Raw genomic sequence first — 22,500 nt, 5'->3', positions numbered from 1 at the left:
CAGGCAACAAATTCCTCAGCTTGCCTGCAATTGTTGAGAAGTGAGTATTAAATGTATCAGCCATTTCTTTATTATTTATCTAAAGTCGCCATAACTTGTGATTTTTGATCGGAATTTATGGAAGGCTTGATGAAGTCTCAAAAATTTCTTGATGAAATATTCAGTTAAAACATTAAACACATCTTGCACATTTTATATCTGATATTACTAAAGAATCATCAATGAATACTTCACATTTCCTTGAAAGATCGATGAGTTGTGAGTCTGACTCAAACTGATTCTATCGAATTTGATTTTCCCAGAAAAATCCTAATGGCAATTAATTTAATGACAATGAGAAGCTGAAGATGTTTAAGGATCTTAGTGTTGTTGCTGGGGTGATGGTCAAGTCATTTTATCTCTGCTGTGAGAGGAAAAAGATGCGCTATTACTGACCATTTTAAAATGTTCTTCTAATTTGGATCACAGTGCGACATTAAATGAATAACATCATCCTTTGCAAAGTTCTTCAGGTCTAAACTAAGTTTAAAAAGTAACGCTCTAGTTGTGTGTTATGGAGAGCGCCCATATTTCTTTAGAGAGCGTGGCGTAACGTAGTTACTAAAAATAGAATAAAGAAGTTTCTAGAACGTTTAATCATGCTGACTGAGCGAGAAGTCTTGATAGAACTTTCTAGAAACGTTAGTCAGCAGATTTTCGTTATGACGTAATAGTAGTGTAATGTTACTAAAAATAGCAGTATTACAGATCTCTAGAACATTCTGGAACTTTTGTAGAAGATATGTAAGGAGTCGCGATCAGTTGAAGCGAGGCCCTTTTAGTGAGTTAGTACTGCTGTTGCGAAGAGCCCAGAGGAGTTAGTGTTGGAATAGTCAGCCGTGTGGAACGCTGTGTAGGAGAAAGTATTGTGGACGTCGACAAGTTACAAGAGTTTCAAGAGAACCGCGTGAGTTGTGAAGTGGTGCACTGAGATTGAAGTTATAATATTTATAGAGAGCTTCAAGTTACGAGGGTAGTTATTTTATTGGTATTAATATCGCTCCGTAAGTAAGTTAAGAGGATAGTTATTGTACTGGTTATTGATATCGCTCCGTAGTTATTACGTTAGTCAATAAAATAGTAGAGATAGTACGAGTTGTATTTTTCTGTCGGTTTGGAAAATACCGTAACACTGTGTTTAACGGATCCATAGGTTCAACGAGTAGGACTGGGATAGCAGATTGATTGAAATGCGATTACCACGACCAACACCATAACCAAAGTCTTGTTCACTGCATCCCTCGTCATCAAAAGAGGCATCGTCAGCTTCTGTGATTCCAATCCCATGATCTGCACGATCACATCCCTCTCCTCCTCCACCAATCATCATCACTGATCCATCACCACTACCCCAGTCACACCAGAAGCCGATCTTGTTGGCACTTTGGATGAGTCCACTGCAATAAGCCTGTTGAAACCCATCTGTTGAATTGTACAGTCCTCCATATTGAACCGTACAGTTTCCAAGACACTGATCAATGGCCCAACCTGTGCCATTTCTAAAGTCACCGTAACTTGTGATTTTAGATCGAAATGTTTGGCCATTCAAACAATTACCTGTGGTCTGTAACAAAGGGGTGTGGGTGGAGTCGTCACTGCGCGTAATCTTTAATTCTCTACCACTGGCTAACCAAAACGTTGGTGAAATCATATCATTGTTCATAGAGGGGTTGTTTGTTGTTCCAATAGCAATTTGCTGGTCATACCACCACCTCCCATCATCACGCATCCAATTCTTGCCATCGCTGTTTGAGAATCGAGCGATAAGAGTCCAGTCTTGGTTGTTGTCAGCCATGTGGCAGTAAACCTATTAAAGAAAGAACAAGGCTTTAATTTGTTTGCATCGCCAAGCATAAGCTGGATTAAAGGCTTAGCGTTCACCTGCAATACTGTTACAAATTCAAATCATGCTTTGCCCTTTTCTTACTTTCATTGCTTACCTGAAATTCCATTTCCCCAATTTTTAGCCAGTATTCGCCATCCAGAAACTGCTTGTTATTTATTATTTTAGCAACTTCACCACATGAGTTGGCGACTGTGGGATAAATCCAACAACAGCATTTAAGTTCACCCTTCTCAATGAAGTATAGTATCATTTAATTCGAGTATCATGGCTTTGAGGCCACTTTTTTGTGCCTTCTACGAGAATTTTCGAACCCAAGAATTTTCTTCTCGATTCATTATACAGTCTCCTTAAGAGCACCTTTAATGCTGAAATAACCTATTTTCTAATGTCTCTATTTCGAGCCGTTTCTATTTCTAAATCTTTGCACTTTAAAGCTTTTTGGACGAAAGTATTCCCATCTGAGTATAGCCACATCAATAAATTAAAAGAACATTGATTATCTTTTCTGTTTTTAATAACAATACATGGACAGCTTAATCTTATTCTACGACTTTCTAGATGGGCCTATCGTAAAGTATAAAGGCTGATAGTTTCGAAAGAAACTGTTTGGGGCTGCGTCGGTGGGGGTAACGAAATAATTTGGATATATCAACAAAGTTGAAATGGTAAATTGGCCACCGTAACGATTACAAAAGCTGACGTTTCGAGCGTTAGCCCTTCGTCGGAGCGAACGACGAAGGGCTAACGCTCGAAACGTCAGCTTTTGTAATCGTTACGGTGGCCAATTTACCATTTCAACTTTGTTGATATATCCAAATTATATCGTAAAGTATAGTTACGTATTATTTTCCTAGATTGTAACGAATTGTGTGATGGTCTCGCTTTCCTCGTGTTTTTTTTCTTGGCGAAATTTGAGCCGACAGAATGGGGTGTTCTCTCGTGGAGGGAAATATTCAATGATTCAACATACATACATACATACATACATAAGCTTTATTTATCCTCGGATTTCAGTGTAGCTTACAAGCTAGTATCTCCGATCCTAATTACTAATTTTAAAAGTTACAGCAAGAACAAGGCTAAAAAGATAAGAAAATACTTCATAATATAATAATATAATAATATAATGGTCATTAGTATAATAATATAATTTAATATTAATGTAATATTAACAGAAACCATGCACTAACAGTTTGCGCTTAAATTCACAATAATCTACAGTCTTTCTAAAGTGGTCAGAGAGGGAGTTCTAGTACTTAACAGATGAATAGCTAAAAGAATTTAGACCATATGTGGTTGTAAACGGCTTAGGAAGCGATAAAATATTGGTGCCCCTTAGAGAGTAAGCAGTAGATCTTAGCTTTATCAGATGGAGACAGTTGAATATACAAATCATCATATTTTGTATCCTCCTGTTGGCTAATCCACACACACCTGCCTTGTCTAAAAGATCATCATAGTTCGAGTCCCAGTCCTTAAATACAATCTTAAAATACGTCTATTTAAGGTGTCCAGTTTAACAGAGTCCTCTGAATTACAAAAGTGCCACATCATTGAACAGTAGTGAAAATGGGGTAACATAAACGTTTTATAAAGGCGAAGCATAATTTCGGTAGAAATAAGTTTGCCAAATCTTTTGAAGACACTGAACTGATTATTTATTTTTTTACATACAGAGGATATGCGTTCCTTGAAATTGAGTTCATTATCAAGAATTATTCCAAAAAGTTCCAGGCATCTTGTGGTTGAGAAGGAGGAAGGGTAATCGGTTTTGCCAAGAACCATCCCTTGGTGTTTAGCGGGGTTGGCTTTCATCCCATTGTCTTCGAACCATTTGTTTGCTATTTGTACATCATGATTGATCCACTGTTCCAAGGCTACTGGGTCTACGTCAGATGTGTGCAGTTGGCAGTCATCAGCATAAGTGTAACATAACATTCCGCGGCCGTTTTTTAATCAGCTTCTGCATTGGATAACGCGCATAAGGTGTCTTGAATATTAGATACCGCGGTAACTTGGGGGTCAGTAAGGAGAAACAATGAGCGTTTTTTATCGCTTTTTGCCACCAGCTGCGTCGGAGAATATGTTTAAGCTTTTGAACCACTTTTGCCATTAGTGAGAGAGAATTTTGATCGTCATAGGATCAAATGGCGGAATTAAAGCGGTATTTAACAATACGGCCATGAGTTCGATTAATCCTTGTCACCAGTGTAAAAACGTGTAATAATAGTTTCCTTCCGATCGGTTTTCATTTTTAATGGCTGCATGCCCATCCTTTTTACAAAATATCACAACACGACGGCATACGCTCGCTCTACGAATTTTACTCTTGGTTGGAAAAGCATGATTTGCGTTTAGCATTTTGTCAACCATTAACTATTACAAAGCCCTCCCTTATACATATACAACCCCTCTCCTATGGGATAAAAATTAAATTCTCAAAAATAAAATTCGAGTATACCTCCTCTCACCGAAATTTGCGCGGGTGAGAAACAAAACAAACAAAACAAAACAAGCAGATCTGTTGAAACGACTTACTGAGTTTAATTCTGGTAATCTTGTTCTAGAATTAACAAAGATCCCCGTAACGACAATGGGAGGCTGTAACGTATTTGAGCAATCAAATATTTACAATCTCTCTTGCTAGATTATGATTACAGACTGCTTGAATCTTGCGTCTTCATCGGCCGAATTATGTAAGTTAGCACAGTTTTCAACACGAATCAATTAAAAAATTTTCTTGGATAGATTTTTTTTTTAATTGTTAGAGAAAGAGTATGCACGGAAGCGATAAGGTAGTCACCATTAGATACACTGGTGAAGCGAACATCAAGCACGAAATAAGTTTTAACGGGTATGTAGTTGCCTCATTAAACCCACTTCCTCGCATTGATTGTAAATTGCCACTGGCAGTCTGGTAAAGTCCCCCGCACAGTATTGTGAAGCGCATTTGATCATCTACACAGTCATGTTAATTTGCGCTATATAGAAAGGTTAATTAATTCATTTCATACTGAGTGGCGACGGCCTACTAATGAACTTTCGGATCATGACTTAAGAGATAAAAAAGAGTCTGTCTGGGGAACCGATTCCGCTTTCAATTTCCGTTATGAATTAAGTTTTTTCAAAAGCTGTTGTTATTTCACTTTTTTTCCAGAGAGTGAAAGAGTTCTGTCATATTCTTAGATGTGCCAGCCAGCTGAAATTTGCTTTAGGAGCGGTTATTTACATGTTCGGCTCCATTGAGCACTCTTATTACTTTGGTCTGTTCTGAAGGTTTAATTAAAGAAAAAATGCAATATTACCAATAATTCGACAGTCATCTCCAGTCCAAGGATGTATGCAGGAACATGAAAATGTTTGGTTCTTCTCATGAAACAAACAAGAACCGCCATTACGACAGCCTGTCTTGAGACATCCCTATAAATAACAAACATGTATGGTTGTTTAACAGGCATATTTACCTTACTGAGTAGAAATCTTCCAAATCAGCTGCGGTCGTTTTGCGGGTACTCGAACTTAACAGAATTAAGAGATAAGGAGCAAACACTCAATAACTCTCGAAAATCTCAAACTAATATGCATGTCATTGTGAAGCTCTCTTACAACTGAAAATGACAACTGTTTTTACGTATTGAAAAAAAAAAAAAAAAACCAAGAGAAAAACAATAGAAAAACTTACCTTGAGCACCATAGAGAAAGTAAAACCTTCTTGATCATAAAACTGAGTATTTCCGTCGAGAATCCCATGCTTGTTCAGTTCACAAGTTCCTTTCTCGTCCTTCTCAGTTGGTTCCTCGAAGTTTGTAGAAGTACACCAGGAGATTCTGAGGCACGAAAGGCTGCATGATATTTGATTAGGAGATTGAAACTGTTTGACAGCATGGCCAGCAAGTCGCTTGTTCTCCTGTGTGGTGAATACCGCTGAACGAGAAAGCGTCGACTCTTCTCTCGCGAAAATAATGGCGATTCCTTGAAAGAGGAGGAGGGAGAAACTTTCCTTGATCGCCATTTCTAAACATACTAGGCACGAACAAAGTGACGCAAGTTTTATTAGCGTTGAAACAGGACAACACGATTGGCCAGTTCTTATCGAGGTTGGATAAAGGGAGAAGCCAGATGGTAATCTGATAGACGAATATTTGTTAACTTTCCGCGTAAACCTATGAAATGGACGAATTCTGTGTTGCTAGTTGATTTCTTTGTCATCGTGTCGAAAGAGACGATCCTTTATTCCGGAATAAATTCGTGTAAGGCCTCGATGGTAGGCCTTTATAGATTATGCTAGTAAAATTAGCATATATGCTAGTAGCATTGCTTTTTTTGGCGAAATTATGCAAAAATTATGCTCTTTTTTTTTGCCAAATGATGCCCCTTTTTTTAAAATTATGCCCTTTGAAAAAATTGCAAATAAGTCCAAAAAATACATTTTTTAATTAGAAGCCGTTAGTCTACAAGAAAGTACGCAACAAATCCACAATGAAATTCAAATAAACATGTGGTTCATGTTAACATGCACATCAACATGACCTACAATGTGACTTCCGGTTCCGGTGCACCTCAGACGTTTAAAACACGTTTATTTAACAATAACAATAACAATAAATCCTTATTCCCCTGGCTCTGCAGATAGCAATGCTAATCGAGGCGGGCCAGGATAATCAGTAAAAGAAGAGGAAAATACACACAATTAAAACTACAGATGAATAAATAGATGGTAAATGCGAAAACAAATTAAGTCTATGGAAACAACTATGTGGTTAATTCAAGTTGACAGCGCATTATGTTGTGAGTGAATATATAAGATTAAATGGATAAGGTAGGATGGGCGAGAGAAAGGTGATAGCTACTAAGAGTATTTACTAACTTTAGGGATTATCGATTCTAAATCTTCGTAGGAGTCTTCTAATTCTAATATATTGAACAAGATCGTACGAATTTTTCTTTTAAAGATGAATTTTGGTAGTGTTCGGAGCTTAGTTGGTATCTCATTTCGCAGTTTTGCACCGATTCTTGAAAACGATTTTCGTTCAATTTCAAGTTTTGATTTTCTAATGTAAAAGTTGTTGGAGGCTGAAGATCGCGTATTATATGAATGAATTTTTGCAGTAGGGATGAACAAATCCTTCAATTGTGAAGGAATAACATCATTATTTACATCATGTATTGTCTCAGCTAGCAATTTATAATACATAAAGTGACTACGTAAATTATTTGCACAAAGGAACAGAGGAATGGCGTGATCATACCTGTCAGTGAAACATATGAAACGGAGAGCACATTTTTGGAGGATCAAAAGCTTATTTAATTCAGTTTTGCCAGCTTGTCCCCATGCAATTAAACCGTATCGTAAATAAGGAACAACAAGGCAGTTGTATATACTAAGAAGGGTATGGAAAGAAACAAAATGCCTTATCTTAGACAGTAATCCGATGGTTTTGCTAAGTTTCAATATTATAGAGTCAATATGGTTTTTCCATGACAGTTTATAATCGATTAGGACACCGAGATATTTCACATGGTCTTTACATTCCAGGTGAGTTAATGTATTTGTTTGGCTATCGTTAATGTATATTGTGGGAAGAAAAGGAAGGCGTTTTTGGTAAGGGCGAAAAATTACGAAATTAGTTTTTTCGAGATTAAGGGTTAATTTGTTAATTTGTCAGACCCGGGCTCAGACCGTTTCAGACGCCGCTCAGTGATTCACAGTGAACTACAAGTGCTATCCCTTGAACTAAAACTTAAAACATTGAATAACGTCACCAAGTGCTTGGGAGTAGAGATGAACAATGATCAAATTGTAGCATCAAAAATGATCGGATAATTATCAAAATATGCGAATTATGCTAGCATTGCTACTTGGCAGAAATCATGCCAGTTTGCTCAAGCTATGCCAAAAATTATGCTAGCATAGTCTATAAAGACCGATGGTGATACACGTAAATTATTGTTTGGGATATAAAATTTGCTATTTTGATCACGTCAATTCTACGAGCAACTTCTGGCCTTTCATGATTTCGCTGTGTCTCATACAACTGATAGAAAGAAAAAAGAGAAAGCAAGGCCCAAAATTTGAAGAATATATTATCATTTTTCTTTTAAGCAAGGATATCGTATTGGTTTAATACCTTTTGAACTTACAAGTCTTCAAATTGAAATTAATTTATTCCCACCGCGGAGCGATAAAAATGGAAGAAATTAAGAAAAGTTTTGGCTAGAACCAAGCATTTGTTTTTTTGCTAGCTTCAGTACCTTACTTTCTTGAATTTTAACATTGAAACTTTATATTTGCTAACTGGTTTAAGAGAACGTCTTGATCTAGAGAAATACACAAAAATAACAGCCCCATTATTTTCTATGACCATCTGATTTTGCAAGAAATTATAGAGTCTGCCTAAGGCTCCGACGTTTCTGCCTTCAACTTGGATTTAACTGGTCTCCTATTTTACCCTAGGCATCATTAACTAATCATCAATCATCAATGAATACTTCACATTTTCCTGAAAAGATGAGTCTTATTTAAAATAATTGAAGGCTGGTAAGACGATATCGTTGTTCACTGAAGGGTTGTTTGTTTTTCCAATAGCAGCTTGTTGGTCATACCACCAGTTGCCATCGTTACGCATCTAATTCTTGCCATCGCTGTTAGAGAATCGAGCTATAAGGGTCCATCCTTTAAGACTTGCCGTGATATCACAATAAACCTAACAATACATTACAAATACATTAAAATCAAGAAGAGGATAGTTATCATTTGGTTATAAGCTGGTTAGGAAATTGATGTCATTTCTTAATAGATTTGAAGTACTCTGATAGCTTTAAAACCATTCTAATAGTTAGAATTGAAATAGTCACGGGGATGCTGTGGAGTTAATCGTAACACTTCACTCACTGGGAGGGAGGGGTGAGAGAGGGATGGTGAGAGGAAAAGTAGGAAGGCACCTCTTCAGATAAGGAAAGATTTTTCTCTTGCTCAGAGTCTTTCCTTAGTTCAAATAGGCAATTTTTTTAGTTGCCATCCCGATTGCACTTTTGACTGGAAACCAAACAGATGCGACTCATTAAAAAAGTGCTACTTCCTTGCTGGTATTTTTCACAAAATGTTCTCGGTGAGAAAATATATATTCTGTAATCTATGATGTCGTGTGTGAAGCTAAATTAGCGTCCATTAACCTTTCTTCTTTTCATTAAGGTTAAAAAAATCCTGACCATATTTTAACTTCTCATTTCGCCAGAAAAAGTTCTCGCAAGGAGAGGAAACAAAAAGCGACACAAAGAAAAGCAAACACAAGCACAAACACAGAAAAAAAAAAAGTTCTGAAGAAATTCATATGTATTCCAAAAGAGGAATGATGTCATCACACTCACAGTATATCTCAAATTGTTCGCTGTAAGCTCATAGCTTCCGGAACGTTTCAGCACCTATTTCTTGAAAATGTCTTTACAGAAATGCCCTGAAAATGAGTAAAAAGCAGTTATGAATTGCTGACCAAGAAAAACGAGGCAATGATTACGAATGATTTTATTTCCTCATTAAGCTTAATAGTTTTAATTTATTTAACGGAGATGCCGACTAGCTACTTCTGTTATGGGCAGGGAACCAGGGCATGTTGATTGCTTGTTTGTTTTTCTGTTGGTTGGTTGGTGTTGTAAACCTTATTTTGAGTCTCAAGATGTTACATAAATAGGAAAGATCACGAGAGTCACAGACAAGCGTGCGCTTGTAAATCTTTATTTAAAATAACGCTTAACTATGCAATAGCTACTTCTCTTTGTTGGAGTTCTAGATCTGAACAGTTGAGATCAATGTTTGTAGGTTACTGGCAGTGGCTGATCCGGACCTTTAGCTAAGGAAAGGCCGTTTTTTTTTTTACTGTATGTGTTCACCTGTCGGCTTTTCTTCCCTCTGCGTTTATTTTTTACCCAAAATAAGGGGTTGGGGAAGGGGGGCGTGCCCTTCCCATACCCCTCCCCTAGATCTACCACTGACTGATGTTACCGCCATAGGAGATTTTGCCTCTTGAGCTGATATCCAGAGTGTAAGGTAGCTAGAATAATCGGAAATCAAACTGAATACATACGACACCTTTCTTCCTCAAAACTGCTGACGCAGTTGTTTCTGCTAAATGGGGGCTGTTTTTTGCGCGACAAAATAAATATGCAGTGAATTTTAGGTAGGTGAATTAAAAGAAAGTCAACTTATCCAATGAACCAACACTTTCCCCTTAACAACCACTTCTGTTGTCGTTTCTGCTCATCCGATGAGGTTTCTTGCGCAACAGACATACGTTCCGTAATACGGAGCCTTCATCTACGATAAGGAAAGATGGTAGTTTCCTGACAAATGGCGGTGGCTCTGATGGTAGAATGAAATCGTCAAAAAAATTGACATATGATTATCAACATCATGTGATCAATAGCAGCCGTCGGCAAAAATATCGGTATCAAGTAGTAGAAAAAAAAATTAGCTTTGATGATAGCAGTGCATATGACATACAACTCAAACCTATCATAATCTTTTAATTTTATCAAGTATGCATAATTTTATCAAGTATGCATAATTTTATCAAGTATGCATAATTTTATCAAGTATGCATAATTTTATCAAGTATGCATAATTTTCCCCAAAGTGATCGGCATCAAAGGAATTAAATTGCTATCTAAACACACTCAAGGTCGCCGGCTGCCTGTGGAGAGAGAAAAATGTGTACTTGATTTACAAATTACTGTCAACACTAGTGTTAAATAAAGAATATCCTAAAAAACGGAAAAGTTGGCGACTTATATCCTTACCTTTTACTTGCAAAGTGCTGAAAGCCTCCGGACTTCCGAGACCTGTGTTAGCTGAACACATGTACGACCCAATATGTGACCTTTGTACCCTGTTGATTCCAAGCAAACCATCTTTTACAGTAGCATCAGACAGAGAACCTCCAAGCTTACGCCACGTGATCCTGAACATAGTCTGCCCTTGGGCCCAACAGAAAAAAATTGCTGTCTCGTTCACAAAGACTGCCTGAGATATAGGATGCACACTGATCTTCAGTGGAACGACGCATTCTCCTTTTGGTCCCTGAATGCCAACCAAACCTCGGCTGCCTTTGGTCCCTTTTGAGCCAATAGATCCTTTCTGTCCTTGATGACCCTTCGGTCCAGTCTCACCTTTCATCCCGATCGCTCCAACGGACCCTGTATCGCCTTTTTCACCCTTTACTCCTTGAGGTCCCACAGGTCCTCTTTTGCCATTCACGCCTGGAACCCCGATAGGCCCCGATGGGCCTGGTGGTCTTTCCTCTTCGGGGGCCCCTTTCTCTCCTTTATATCCAGGATACCCAAGGGCTCCTGGCGGCCCCGGAGGTCCTGCCTGGCATATACTGTCAGAGGATTTACAAACTTCATTGAACTTGTTATTTATTTCTTGGCGGATTTGTTGTAAAGTTACTGTTCCTGCAGTTGAGCTCGGAGCAATATTTCTTTTCTCTCTTTTGTAATGATCCATTGGATGTTTTCTTATTACACCTTCAAAATCTGTTTATCAAATAGGCGGTTAAAAAAATGCCAAGGGTTTAAAATAGTAAAAAAACAAAACAAAACAAAAAACTAAAAACACATTTATCCATGCTGGAGCTTATCATATTTTGTCAAAACAATTTAATTCTGCATTGGAAATAATCGTCTTTCAGATGTGAACAGCCCATTTGGTGAGTCAAGAGCAGATCTCTCAGAAACCAATTCTTAGTCATCGCCCTGGGTGGGGTCGGAGGATTTTGTGAGGATCACGTGGCTTTCAGGGGAAACAAAAGGGGGAGCAGTGTTCGCTAAGAGAAAGTATATTGGGGGGACTATAAAAATTGACTGCCAATAAGTAAGATAATTAGAACACTTGAGAGCCCGATAAATTTTATTGTGGCACAACCAGATTCCTCCAACCTCCCCTTCCCTTCCCCACTTCCTTTTCGGCGATAAAAGACAATGGTGCCTTAGTAACTAGTTCCAGGCCTTCTTCTGGTTTCTTGGACCATAGGATGTCCAATCAATTAAAGGCTTCCATTTCGTATCATCTCGGTTGACAAGTTAGTATAGAATCCTTACACTTTAAACTTCACTAGATTTTTTTTTTAACTGTTTAATGATTATGCACCAAAAGATAATCTCTTGATGACTCTCGTGAGTTTACTTCGTCTTACGCGGGCTTTTTTTTTGCATTGATTTTTATTTATACATTTATCAAAACTTCAGTTTAATCATTTAATAATTCCCTTTAATATGCTTATCCAATGAAACATGTGGTGCTCGATAAAGCTTCAACAACATTAACATATCTTGCATATTTTATTTCTGACATCACTAAACAATCATCAATGGATACATTTCCTTGAAAAGATGAGTTGTGAGTCTTACTTAAAATCATCCTATTGAATATGATTTTCTCGAAAAATTCTTATGGTATTTAAATTGTTGCCGGTGAAGATCTTAACTGTTAAAAGGTTATAGCGTTGCAGCTGGGGTGATGGTCAAGTTATTTTATCTTTGCTGTAACTAAGAGAGAAATAAGAAATGGTGTAAGTTCGAGCTTAAAAAGCCGTTGAACATCGTCGTCATTTGGAAAATATAGCGACTTCAGTGACTTCAGATTGTTGGTCTTAAAAGTCATGGCCACGTCTCAATTCACAAAACATCTTTCCCATCTATTATCCCTGCTATAAACTGGTATTGTATTCCTCTGAAAGATTACCGCGTGAGTCCAATAAACGATACCTTTACCGCGGCTACTGTGAATAAAACTTTTAGTTCAAAAACACTCAAACTATAAATGATCACTTTTTTTTCTCCACCGTCCCAGATTCTCTCGATTTAGAACTATGCAGGACTCGAGACAAGTAACTGAGGATTGAATACAATCCAAAACTAGTCTGACTGGTCGCCTAAGTCCTCGACAGCCAAATGTTCCTATGTACCTTAAGTGACTACCGTAAGTATTTAAAAAATTTGAAGCGCATCAAAGTTGAAAAGAGGAACAGTCTTGATTTTACGGATTTGTCGTGAACCACCTCAGACACTAAGTAATATCTACGATTTTGATTTATAGCTACATTAGCAAACAGATGAAAATAGCTAAATGTCCGCACCAAAAAGTAAAATATTTGACAGGTTAAGCAGAAAGTTGAACTCATCCAAATCTTGTACGAACAATGCTACTGAGCTTACTGGAAAGTAGATCAGGAATCCTATGATCTAACAAACCAGAAGGAGGCCTAGAACTGAAAGCAGACTGCAAATGGAGTCCAGATCCGAGGTAACTTATGATCTTTCTTGTTCTCTAAGCATGTTTTCTTAATTGTATTAGTCTGGCGTAATATTCCCATTGCCATGGATATCAAAGCCTAATTTTATTAGGCAAGATCAGCCGTCGGAGATTTGATTTTCATGTTTGCCGACTTTTTACAATTTGAGGACCGAATTACTGATTAAGATATCAAAACTTGTTTGCATATTTCGTCACAGATCAGTAACAAATCACTGATGCACACTTCACATCTTGAAAAGAGGAATTTTGAGTCAGATTTCATATGATTAATCACTGAAATTGACTTTGTCGAATACATTTAGTGGCTATTTGTAGCCAGCGAAGATCTTAAAATGGCGAGATCCTAGCAGTAGGGCCAGGATGATATATGATCAAGTTATTTTAGCTTAGTACGAGACAAACCGAAATGTTACAAAGTAGTATCTGTATTTATAGTGCCACTGATGACATTAACAATCGTCAATGAATACATCACATCTCCTTGAAAAGATGAGTTGTGAGTCCGACTTAAATTAATTATGCTGAATGTTATAGAAATTCTAATGGCAATTAATTTATTGCCAGTGAAGATCTAAGGATGTTTAAGGACCCTAGCGTTGCGGCTGGGGTGGTTATCAAGTCATTTTATTTTTGCCACGAGATGGGAAAGATGCGTTATTACTGATCATTTAAAGTGCTTATTTGACTTGGATCACAAGTCATCCTCAACAAAGTTCTTCAGTTCTAAACTAAGTTTGAAAAATAAAGGCTTGACTATTTTTAACGGATTTATAGGTTCAACGAGTAGCACTGGGATGGAGTGTTTCCTTTTAGAGCATCATAATCAAAGTCATATTCAGTGTCACTGGTTCAGCTGTCATCAAAAGACACTCTGTTGGCTTCTGTGATTCCAATCCCATGATCAGCTCGCGCACAGCTACTTCCTCCTCCACCAATCATCATCACTGATCCATCACCAGTATCCCAGTCACACCAGAATCCGATCTTGTTGGCGCTTTGGATGTCTTCACTGCACTCAGCTTTTTGAAACCCATCTGTTGACTTGTACTGTCCGCCATATTGAACCATGCAACTTCCCAGACACTGATCATTGGCCCAGACTTGACCATTTCTAAAGTCGCCTCAACGACTGATTTTGGATCGGAATGACTGTCCACCCAAACAGTTTCCTGTTGTCTGCGACAGAGGGGTGTGGCTAGGGTCATCACTACGCGTGATTTTTATTTCACTAGCGCTGACCAACCAAAAGGCAGGCGAGATCATATCAGCGTTTATTGAAGGGTAATTTGTTGTCCCGTTGTCACTTTACTGGTCATACCACCATCTGCCATCGTCACGCATCCAATTTTTGCCATCACTGTTTGAAAATCGAGCGACAAGGTCCACGCTGTGCGATCTACCCCGATATCACAGTATACCTGGGGAGACGATAGGTATAGCTTACGTATGAGCATAACATATAAGGAGAAGGAAATGAAGCAAATGAAAGCGCTTGCATTAAGATGCAACTTTATGCAGATTTTTAGTGCTGACATGAGCCCAGTAATGGGCTCATGGTGCTGATAAACTTCTGAGATTTACAGATAGTCATTGAAAGAACAAAGAAAATCCACAATCATTCGAACGATAAAAAATTGGATCAAGTTAAGTGATGTCAGGGAATTTAAAGGAAAACAAGTGTGAAAACCATGTCTGAAAGGAAGTTCGCAAAAGTGCCGTGGTTAAAAGGTTGAGAAAAAGAGCTTCTCGGAAATTCTTAATTCTGAGACTCATTAAAATTTTCTCTGCATGGATGTATCATTTAGAACGTCTTTCAAATATATATTCGATTCGACTAATTAGGCTTTGGAATAAGTAACAGCGTGTTTGTACTTTATCGAATAAAGGGTTTCTTAACTACTGTCCTGCTGTATGAAGAGTTAAATTTCTTGAAACAGATCTAAAGTAAAGATCTAAAGTAGTGAGCAATAAACAATTAGCAGCATTGAAAGTGCTTGAGTGGTATCCACGCATCGGTCACTTCTGAACTACGAAAACACCTCCTTTGCGGACTTCCCACGATTAGTCATTTAGATATCTTATCAGAAGTGTACAACCTATATGTCATACGCTTCTGATCATATCAAAACAATATAAGTAATAATAATAATAATAATAATATAGTTTATTTCGAACCACTTGCAGCCTAAGGCTGAATTACTGGTACAGTTTTAAAAATATACACACTGGAAACCTAAATAAATAAATACACACAATACTTTACACAGGTTGAGACTTAACGGTAACGAAATTTTTAAAACGCTCAGTTCTGACAAGTGTGCGGTGAGAAGATTTGCCTGATCGCAGACACATTTACGTTGTGATGTGAAGTACCCGCTCATGAATATGGGGGTATAAGGGATGGCCTGGGCGAATTTTACGAATAAAACGCTCGCATGCAGCTGCGCGGCGCGCCGACAAGGTCTGAATGGCGGCCTTTTCAAGCGTATGATCGTATGGAAGGTCAGGCCATATCATAGAAAGAGCCCTTTTCTGGACGTCTTCCAGTGCGTTATCTAGGTACTTTGGCAAGTCAGCAAACACAGCTGACGCGTACTCCAATATAGATCTTACAAGTGCACAGTATATGGCAACAATGTCTTCAGGTGGAAGGCCACACTTACGCAGCTGCCTTAACGCAAACAGTCTACGATTGGCCCTTTTCACCAACCAGTCAATGTGCACCGTCCACGTAAGATCCTCCGAAACATGAACGCCGAGTAGTTTAAACGACGGAACTTGCTCGACAAGGGTTCCGCCGACCATGATCGGCATGGGCACACAACTATTGTAGTGAAGAAAGTCAACCGTGAGGACTTTACATTTACGCGGATTGAGGCGCGTGTTATTCTGACATGCATAAGAGTTCATATCATTTACGATGTAATTCAATACTGAGGGGGAATTTCTAGGAATTATCTCAATGACGGTGAGGTCATCCACGTATTTAGCACGAGGAGCCCAGGCACTCACAAGATCGTTCACCATGACCGCAAAAAGAAGAGGGCCAAGCTTCGTGCCCTGAGGGACACCGCCACGTAACGTGCGCGCGCAAGAAAAGGGGGTACCATTACGTGTAACCTGGGATCGCTCGTGCAGAAAGGAAGCTATCCACCTTATGAGGCAATTATGAATCTCATATTTAGATAGCTTGGTTAACAATATCACGTGGTCTATTAGGTCGAGCCCCTTCTTAAAATCCGCGAAAAAAAACCTGATAGAACAATTACCCTTGTCTAAAGCTTCTAAGGCAAGGTGCAATAGGTAAATTATTGCCTGCTCTGTTGACTTCCCCGATACCGCGAACTGCTTAATATCAAGATCTTTTAAAACTGTAGGGAGAACGTTCGTGAGTGTAAAACCTTCAAATACATTAGCAAGCTGACACGTGAAAGATATCGGGCGTATATCGTCCTCAATAGACTTGGGCGGGGTCTGTTTTGTAATGGGATGAACGATGGCACACTTCAGCAACGGAGGGGTGAGGCCGTCTTTCAGAGTGGCATTATAAATGTTAGCAACCGCAGGAGCTAACTCAAACGCAAAGATCTTAAGAATTACACTTGGTAAGTCATCTGGACCACTGGCTTTCTTAATCTTTGTCGAGGCGAGTGCTTTGTAGGCTTCGCTCTCAGACACATACAGCTCATCAGGAATCTCAGTAACAATTATATTAGCCACGTTCGACGATACGATGGGGGTGAAGGATGACGTAAGATCACAAAAGAAAGAGTTGATCCTCTCCACCAAGTACTTTATAACATAAAAGCATCAGCTAAAATAAAAAACTGGATCCTTTACCATATATCTCAAAGCATTTGCTGTTAGTTCGTAACTACCAGAATGCCTTGCTGAATATATTTTAATGACTTCCTCGCAGGAAATAACTAAAGGCAAGAAACATCAGCAATCAGTCAACAAAGAGAAACGCATGGTACAAACATCGCACGACAACTGTATCAAGCTTAGGATAACTAATTAACACAACAGTAGTGCTTAGCGCTCTTCGCTTGAGCCAACATGAAGGGAGTTTCAAAAGTTTAACTACTCTTTAACCAAGCAAAAACCTGTATGAGAAGCTTCGAAAAGCGAAACAAATTCAACTCCAGTGGATAACATGCAGAAGGCGCTTGACTATTAAATGCCGCGGTAAGGGGTCAGCAAGGAGAAACAATTGGCGTTGTTTGTTGCTTTTGCACCCAGCCGCGTCGGAGAATATGTTGAAGCTTTTGAATCACTTTTACCATTGGTGAGCGAGAGAATTTTGATCGTTGTGGGATCAAACGGCGGAATTAAAGCGGTGTTTGACAATTAATACGGCCATGGGTTCAATCAATCCTCGTCGCTAGTGTAATAACATGTAATACTAGTTTTCTTCCCATCGGTTTTTATTTTTAATGGCTGCTCATCCTTTTTACTCAACATCTGTTGAAACGACTTACTAAGTTCAATTCTTGAAATCTTGTTTGAAATTAACAAAGATCCCTGTACGCCCAACAATTGGAGGCTGTAACGTATTGAAACGACCGAATATTTACATTGTCTCATGCCAGATTATGATCACAGACGGCTTCAGTCTTGCGTCTTTATCGGGCGAGTTGTGTACGTTTGCACACTTATCAACACAAATCAAGTAAAATATATTCTTGCAAATACTTTTTTTCAATTATCAGAAAAAGGGTTTGCATAGGGGCGATAACGTACTCACCATCAGATACACTGGTGAAGCGGCAGAATCATCAAGCGCGTAACTTATTTTTAACGGGTGTATGTTCACTTAACTAAAAGCCACTTTTCTCTCATTTCACACTGAGTGGTGACGGCATACTAATGAACTTTCAGATCATGAGTTAAGAAGAACAAAATAGTCTGTTTTGAAAAAACTGATTCTACTTTCAATTCCCGCTATGAAAATTTTCAAACGCCGTTGTTGTTTAATTTTTTTTCCAGAGTGTGAAAGAGCTCTGTCTTATTATTAGACGGGCCAGCCAGCTGGATTTTGCTTGAAGAGCGGCTAGTTAGACGTTCGGCTAGTAGGTTAAGCGCGCTTATTAGTTTGAACTGTTCGGAATGTTTTATTAAAAAAATGCAATCTTACCAATTGTTAGACAGTCATCTCCGGACCAAGGATGTTTGCAAGATCATGAAAATGTTTTGCTCTTCTCATGAAACAAACAAGAACCGCCATTACGACAGCCTGTCTTCAGACATCTCTAAAAATAACAAACATGTATTGTCATTTAACAGGCATACTTAACCAAACAGAGTACAACTCTTCCTGTTTAGCTGCAGTTGTTTTGCATGAACTTGTAACTAAACAAAACTAAGGATATAAGGCGTAAACGCTCAATAACTTTTGGAAATCCAACTAATATGCATGAAAGGGTGAAGCTCCTTTACAATCGAAAGATCACAACTTTTTTCTTTTTGTACGTGTTAAAAAAAGACATGCAAACAAAGGAAAGAACAACAAGAAAACTATACCCTGAGCATCATAGAGAAAGTAAAGCCTTTTTGATCATAAAACTGGGCATTTCCGTCGAGGATCCTCTACTTGTTCAGTTCAAAAGTTCCTTTATCGTCCTTTTCGGATGGTTCTTCGAAGTTTGTTGAAGTACACCAGGAGTTTTTGAGGCATGAAAGCCGGACTGCATGATATTTGAGTGGGAGATCGAAACTGTTTCATTGCATGACCATCAAGGCGCTTGTTCTCCTTAATGGTGAATAACGCTGAACGAGAATGCGTCAAGTCTTCTTTAGCGAAAAGGATGGTGAGTCCTTGAAATAGGAAGAGGAAGAAACTTTCCTTGACCGCCATTTCTAAAACATATCATTAACTGAGTGAGATCGTTGACTTAAGTGTCCGTTTTATTGGAAGTTGAAACAGTACAACACCATTGGCCAATTCTTAATTATCGACGTTGAACAAATTTAAAAAGAGAGGCCACATGCGGTAATCTAATAAATGAATATTTGCTAGCTTTCTGTGTAAGATGGAAGAGACGCATCCTGTGTGACCGAGATCTTAAAGAACAAGTCCAGGCGAGATGTAAAGTGAACTACAATTAACTGATTTTTCTGCCATCGCGTCAGGAGAGTAGGAAATCCTGAGAAGCTCGATCCTTTGGCCCCGAATAAATCCTGCTATTTTGAACAATTTGACGAGCAACTTCTGGCCTGTCCTGATCTCGCTCGCTAATCTAGCCTCCCCTTTCCCTTTCATATCAAATTTGCACCGTTCAAATGTGGAACAAAGGGTCTCGTACAACTGATAGAAAGGAAAAAGAGATAACAAGGCCCAAAATTTGAAAAATATGTTAAGATATATATATCATCTCGATTCGGGACTTTTTAAACTCTTAAGTCTTCAAATTACAGTAAATTTATTCCCATCGCAGACCGTGAATAAAAATTCAGTAAAGAAAAGTTCTGGGTTCAAATGAGAATTCCTTGAATTTTTCCATAAACATTTAAATTTATCAGCTGGTTTTAGAGATAATGTTGTTCCAACAAAATACACAATGGTTTTGGATGCCTTAATTTGACATTCCAGAAGAGAAGAGAGAAAGTGAATCTCGGATGACTTCGAGAAAAACTACTCCAATTATTAACCCTTTACCAGCAAGCCACGCATACATGGTAGTAATTACTACTATTGCTGTTGTTATTTGTTTCTTGTTGAAATTAAGAGACAAAATTATGTAAGTGTGTACATTGCAAGGCTGTTTGATGTGACACTTAACGGGAGACGAGTTTTTTCACCCGAGCATGCACGACCATTGCATATGTGCAATTGGAACGCGCAGTGGCAATAGCAAGCACTGTCTGGCAAAATCCTCGATAAACAGAACAATCATTCAGCGCGGAATAAGTAGTATAGAAGACAGGAGTAATGTAAATCAAAGAAAGAGGCTTCACCGAAATATTACTTTGTTTGCGTATGATGAAAAATGTAATTTAAAAGATTTCCAAGCAAACTTTGAAACATTTTTTTGAAACTGGTATCTGTCACGATCTCACTCTTGTGAACGAGAGAACGCTTAGGAAAAAAAGCGCATGAAACTTTTAAATGAACAACAGTGCTGGTTTGGCACAGACTCTAGTAAAATGACTATCGTTACGATCTTTTCTGTACTGTTTCTTTTCATCGAGAATTAATCTACGAAGATTGACCTCTGGTTAGCTTTCAGTGGTAAGGCAAGTTACTGTGATAAAGATTTAAATGTTTCTGAGATCATATCTTTCAATAAATTTTCTAAAGCTAATGACTGATGAACAATATGTCTTGTGCTTAGCTTGGCAGACATGAGTGGTAAATTTTTTTTCAGTTTCGCGATTTTTTATTTTTTAAGAGCTCTAAAGTTGAGTTGGTGGCAAAGAGTATTACTTTCCTGAAGGTGGGGATATGGGGCCATGCTCCCCTGTAAAATTTTTCAGTAAAACATAAATTAGTAGCTAAGACTTGCATTTCATTATTCTGAGCGAGACTTCTACCGTTGGAGAATGTTCGAAGCGAGCACAAAGGGAACAAGGAATTCATTACGTGTAATCAGAATTTAGTCAGAAACTTTAAATGCGTGGGAAATAGTAATTTCAGCGTAAGAGCAAAATATTTGATTAATTCACGTGAGTTTCAACGCTCTTGAGAGCTCATAGAATAAAGCACAAAGTTTACCTCACATGGCTCTTTGTCAGCGTCAGCCTGAGGATTCTGTTGTTGAGGACTGGTAGTTGTTCCCATTGAACTTACTCCTGGTTTGAATAAGAAAAATAACAAAGTAGCGAGCATCAAAAGGTTCGCCATACTCGGCCCGAATGATTACTTTGCTTGAATACTCTGTGTTCGCTATAAAATATCTCTCAATGTACGTGCATATTTATATCCTACGGCAGAATTTCCTTGAAATGTAGTCTGTCAGTTACCATGCTAAATTAGGAACTTTATTTAGGAAGCGATTGAGCTAAATGAAAACGGAAAGTCTGAAACTGCTTGAAATCACACACGGGTAAACAACTTAATTCTATTAGATCAGTTGTTTTACCTAAACTAACGTATGGTTTACCCATATACGCCTCCTCAATACCAGAATTAACAACGGTCCAGAATTTTCTACAATGCTGCTTTAAACGCAAATATATTTCGTACCTTATTAATATATACAGTGTATTGGAAGAGATTGATCGCTCACTATTTAAGAAGATCTCCAGTAAGCCCGGTCACCCTCTGTACCCTTCTGTCCCTAAAATGAAAGAAAGCTTAGCGCGCCTCCGAGTTCCTAGTAGTCAACTCCCCAGGGTACCCAGCGTTTTGAAAATAGTTTTTTTAATAGTCTAATTTTTAAATATAGAGTAGTTATCTAATGTGATGTCTTATATTATGTAATACTGATAGCCTTGTAAATATTTTTATGTAAATTTTCCTGTTTTGGCATGTGTTTTTGCTTAAAAACAATGAAGACCTATTTATTTATTTATTCACTATCCTTATCAGGTTCATTAATGAAGCACGTACTGACAAGTAATCCCCATAAATTTAGAGAAACTACTCTTAACATCTGGGCCACGCAGTTAAGTTTCCACTTCTGATCGAACGTTACATATTCAAGGGAAGAGATATTTGATATGCTGTGTGATACGATCTTCGTTTGGTCTTTGGACGGTTTCACGTATTCAGTCATCAATTCTTAAACGTTTTGAACGCCGAGTGTTAGATCCACTCTCAGGCGAGATGATGGTTTCATTATCAAATCCCGTTCATGAATGTCTTTTGATCATCAGGTGCAAATTGCAGACGTGTGTCACCAACTATCTCGTTTAACTGAAACAATAATGCATTTGAATGCTGCATGAGGAAATACACGAGCTACAGGTGATTTAGTTGGTTTGACCCAGTCCGTTATCAATATCACAGATCATGAACCGTGTTGTAATTCGAAAAAAGCTGCAGGAAAAAAGCGGGAAAGCCTTCGGATATTTAGTGTGGTGTTTCTGCAGACCTGAAGCGCATCTCGGCGAAAAGTGCTCTGTTTGCTCTTCTTCCAAGATATAATTTCACGTATAGCTAGCGCATGCGCATTAAGAATTGGCGACATTTTCTTTGTATTCAGTGCTCACTCTCGAAAACTATTGCAGTGGCCTATGACTGCTTTCTAGATCTTCTCTGGAACTGAGAGAAATTTCTCTTCGTGAAATATATATAGAGGATATTACATGACCGCGCGGGGATACGAATTTTATCTTCGAGTGCAAAAAGTATCTCTCACGAGTG

The 22,500-nt window shown here is 38.3% G+C and overlaps 3 protein-coding genes across 4 annotated transcripts in view; all 3 read right to left on the bottom strand.

Moving 5' to 3' along the window:
* LOC148730518 (uncharacterized) overlaps positions 1-21,282 on the bottom strand; it is a 52,448-nt gene extending 31,166 nt beyond the window's left edge. The window contains exon 1 of the mRNA XM_088761300.1: positions 20,908-21,282. Within this exon, the coding sequence (XP_088617426.1) occupies positions 20,908-21,036 (129 nt within the window). The 5' untranslated portion in view covers positions 21,037-21,282. The remainder of the gene's footprint in view (positions 1-20,907) is intronic.
* On the bottom strand, positions 57-9,363 carry LOC148730519 (uncharacterized). The gene is made up of 5 exons (XM_088761295.1): positions 9,254-9,363; positions 5,568-8,589; positions 5,191-5,305; positions 1,980-2,074; positions 57-1,846 (listed from the first exon to the last, which is right to left on the bottom strand). Exons 2-5 carry the CDS (start codon positions 5,895-5,897, stop codon positions 1,178-1,180), a joined length of 1,209 nt encoding a protein of 402 aa, XP_088617421.1. The 5' UTR covers positions 5,898-8,589; positions 9,254-9,363; the 3' UTR covers positions 57-1,177.
* On the bottom strand, positions 9,374-19,725 carry LOC111337368 (uncharacterized). 2 transcript variants are annotated; one of them, XM_088761306.1, is made up of 4 exons: positions 18,717-19,725; positions 18,331-18,445; positions 10,679-11,413; positions 9,374-10,241 (listed from the first exon to the last, which is right to left on the bottom strand). In XM_088761306.1, the coding sequence occupies exons 3-4, from the start codon at positions 11,382-11,384 to the stop codon at positions 10,111-10,113; spliced, it is 837 nt and encodes a 278-aa protein (XP_088617432.1). In that variant the 5' UTR covers positions 11,385-11,413; positions 18,331-18,445; positions 18,717-19,725; the 3' UTR covers positions 9,374-10,110. The 2 variants fall into 2 exon arrangements, 1 of the variants encoding a protein (XP_088617432.1); XR_016001777.1 differs by lacking the exons at positions 9,374-10,241; positions 10,679-11,413 and adding an exon at positions 12,199-14,611.
* Positions 21,283-22,500: the final 1,218 nt, after the last annotated feature.

This window comes from Stylophora pistillata, chromosome 5 (assembly GCF_964205215.1).
Source record: "Stylophora pistillata chromosome 5, jaStyPist1.2, whole genome shotgun sequence".
Lineage (NCBI taxonomy): Eukaryota > Metazoa > Cnidaria > Anthozoa > Scleractinia > Pocilloporidae > Stylophora > Stylophora pistillata.
Note: the sequence above shows the minus strand (reverse complement) of the source record. Positions and strands in the feature narration are given on the sequence as shown.

What these genes read in the sequence shown, in the direction of transcription:
- LOC148730519 (XM_088761295.1), bottom strand. Translation starts at nt 5,897, where the DNA reads ATGGCGATCAAGGAAAGTTTCTCCCTCCTCCTCTTTCAAGGAATCGCC. An exon ending in CTTTCTCTATGGTGCTCAAG is followed by an intron (nt 5,306 to 5,567) that starts GTAAGTTTTTCT and finishes TGTTATTTATAG; the next exon opens with GGATGTCTCAAGACAGGCTG. An exon ending in AGATGACTGTCGAATTATTG is followed by an intron (nt 2,075 to 5,190) that starts GTAATATTGCAT and finishes TTTATCCCACAG; the next exon opens with TCGCCAACTCATGTGGTGAA.
- LOC111337368 (XM_088761306.1), bottom strand. Translation starts at nt 11,384, where the DNA reads ATGGATCATTACAAAAGAGAGAAAAGAAATATTGCTCCGAGCTCAACT. An exon ending in CAGCACTTTGCAAGTAAAAG is followed by an intron (nt 10,242 to 10,678) that starts GTAAGGATATAA and finishes TTCTACCATCAG; the next exon opens with AGCCACCGCCATTTGTCAGG.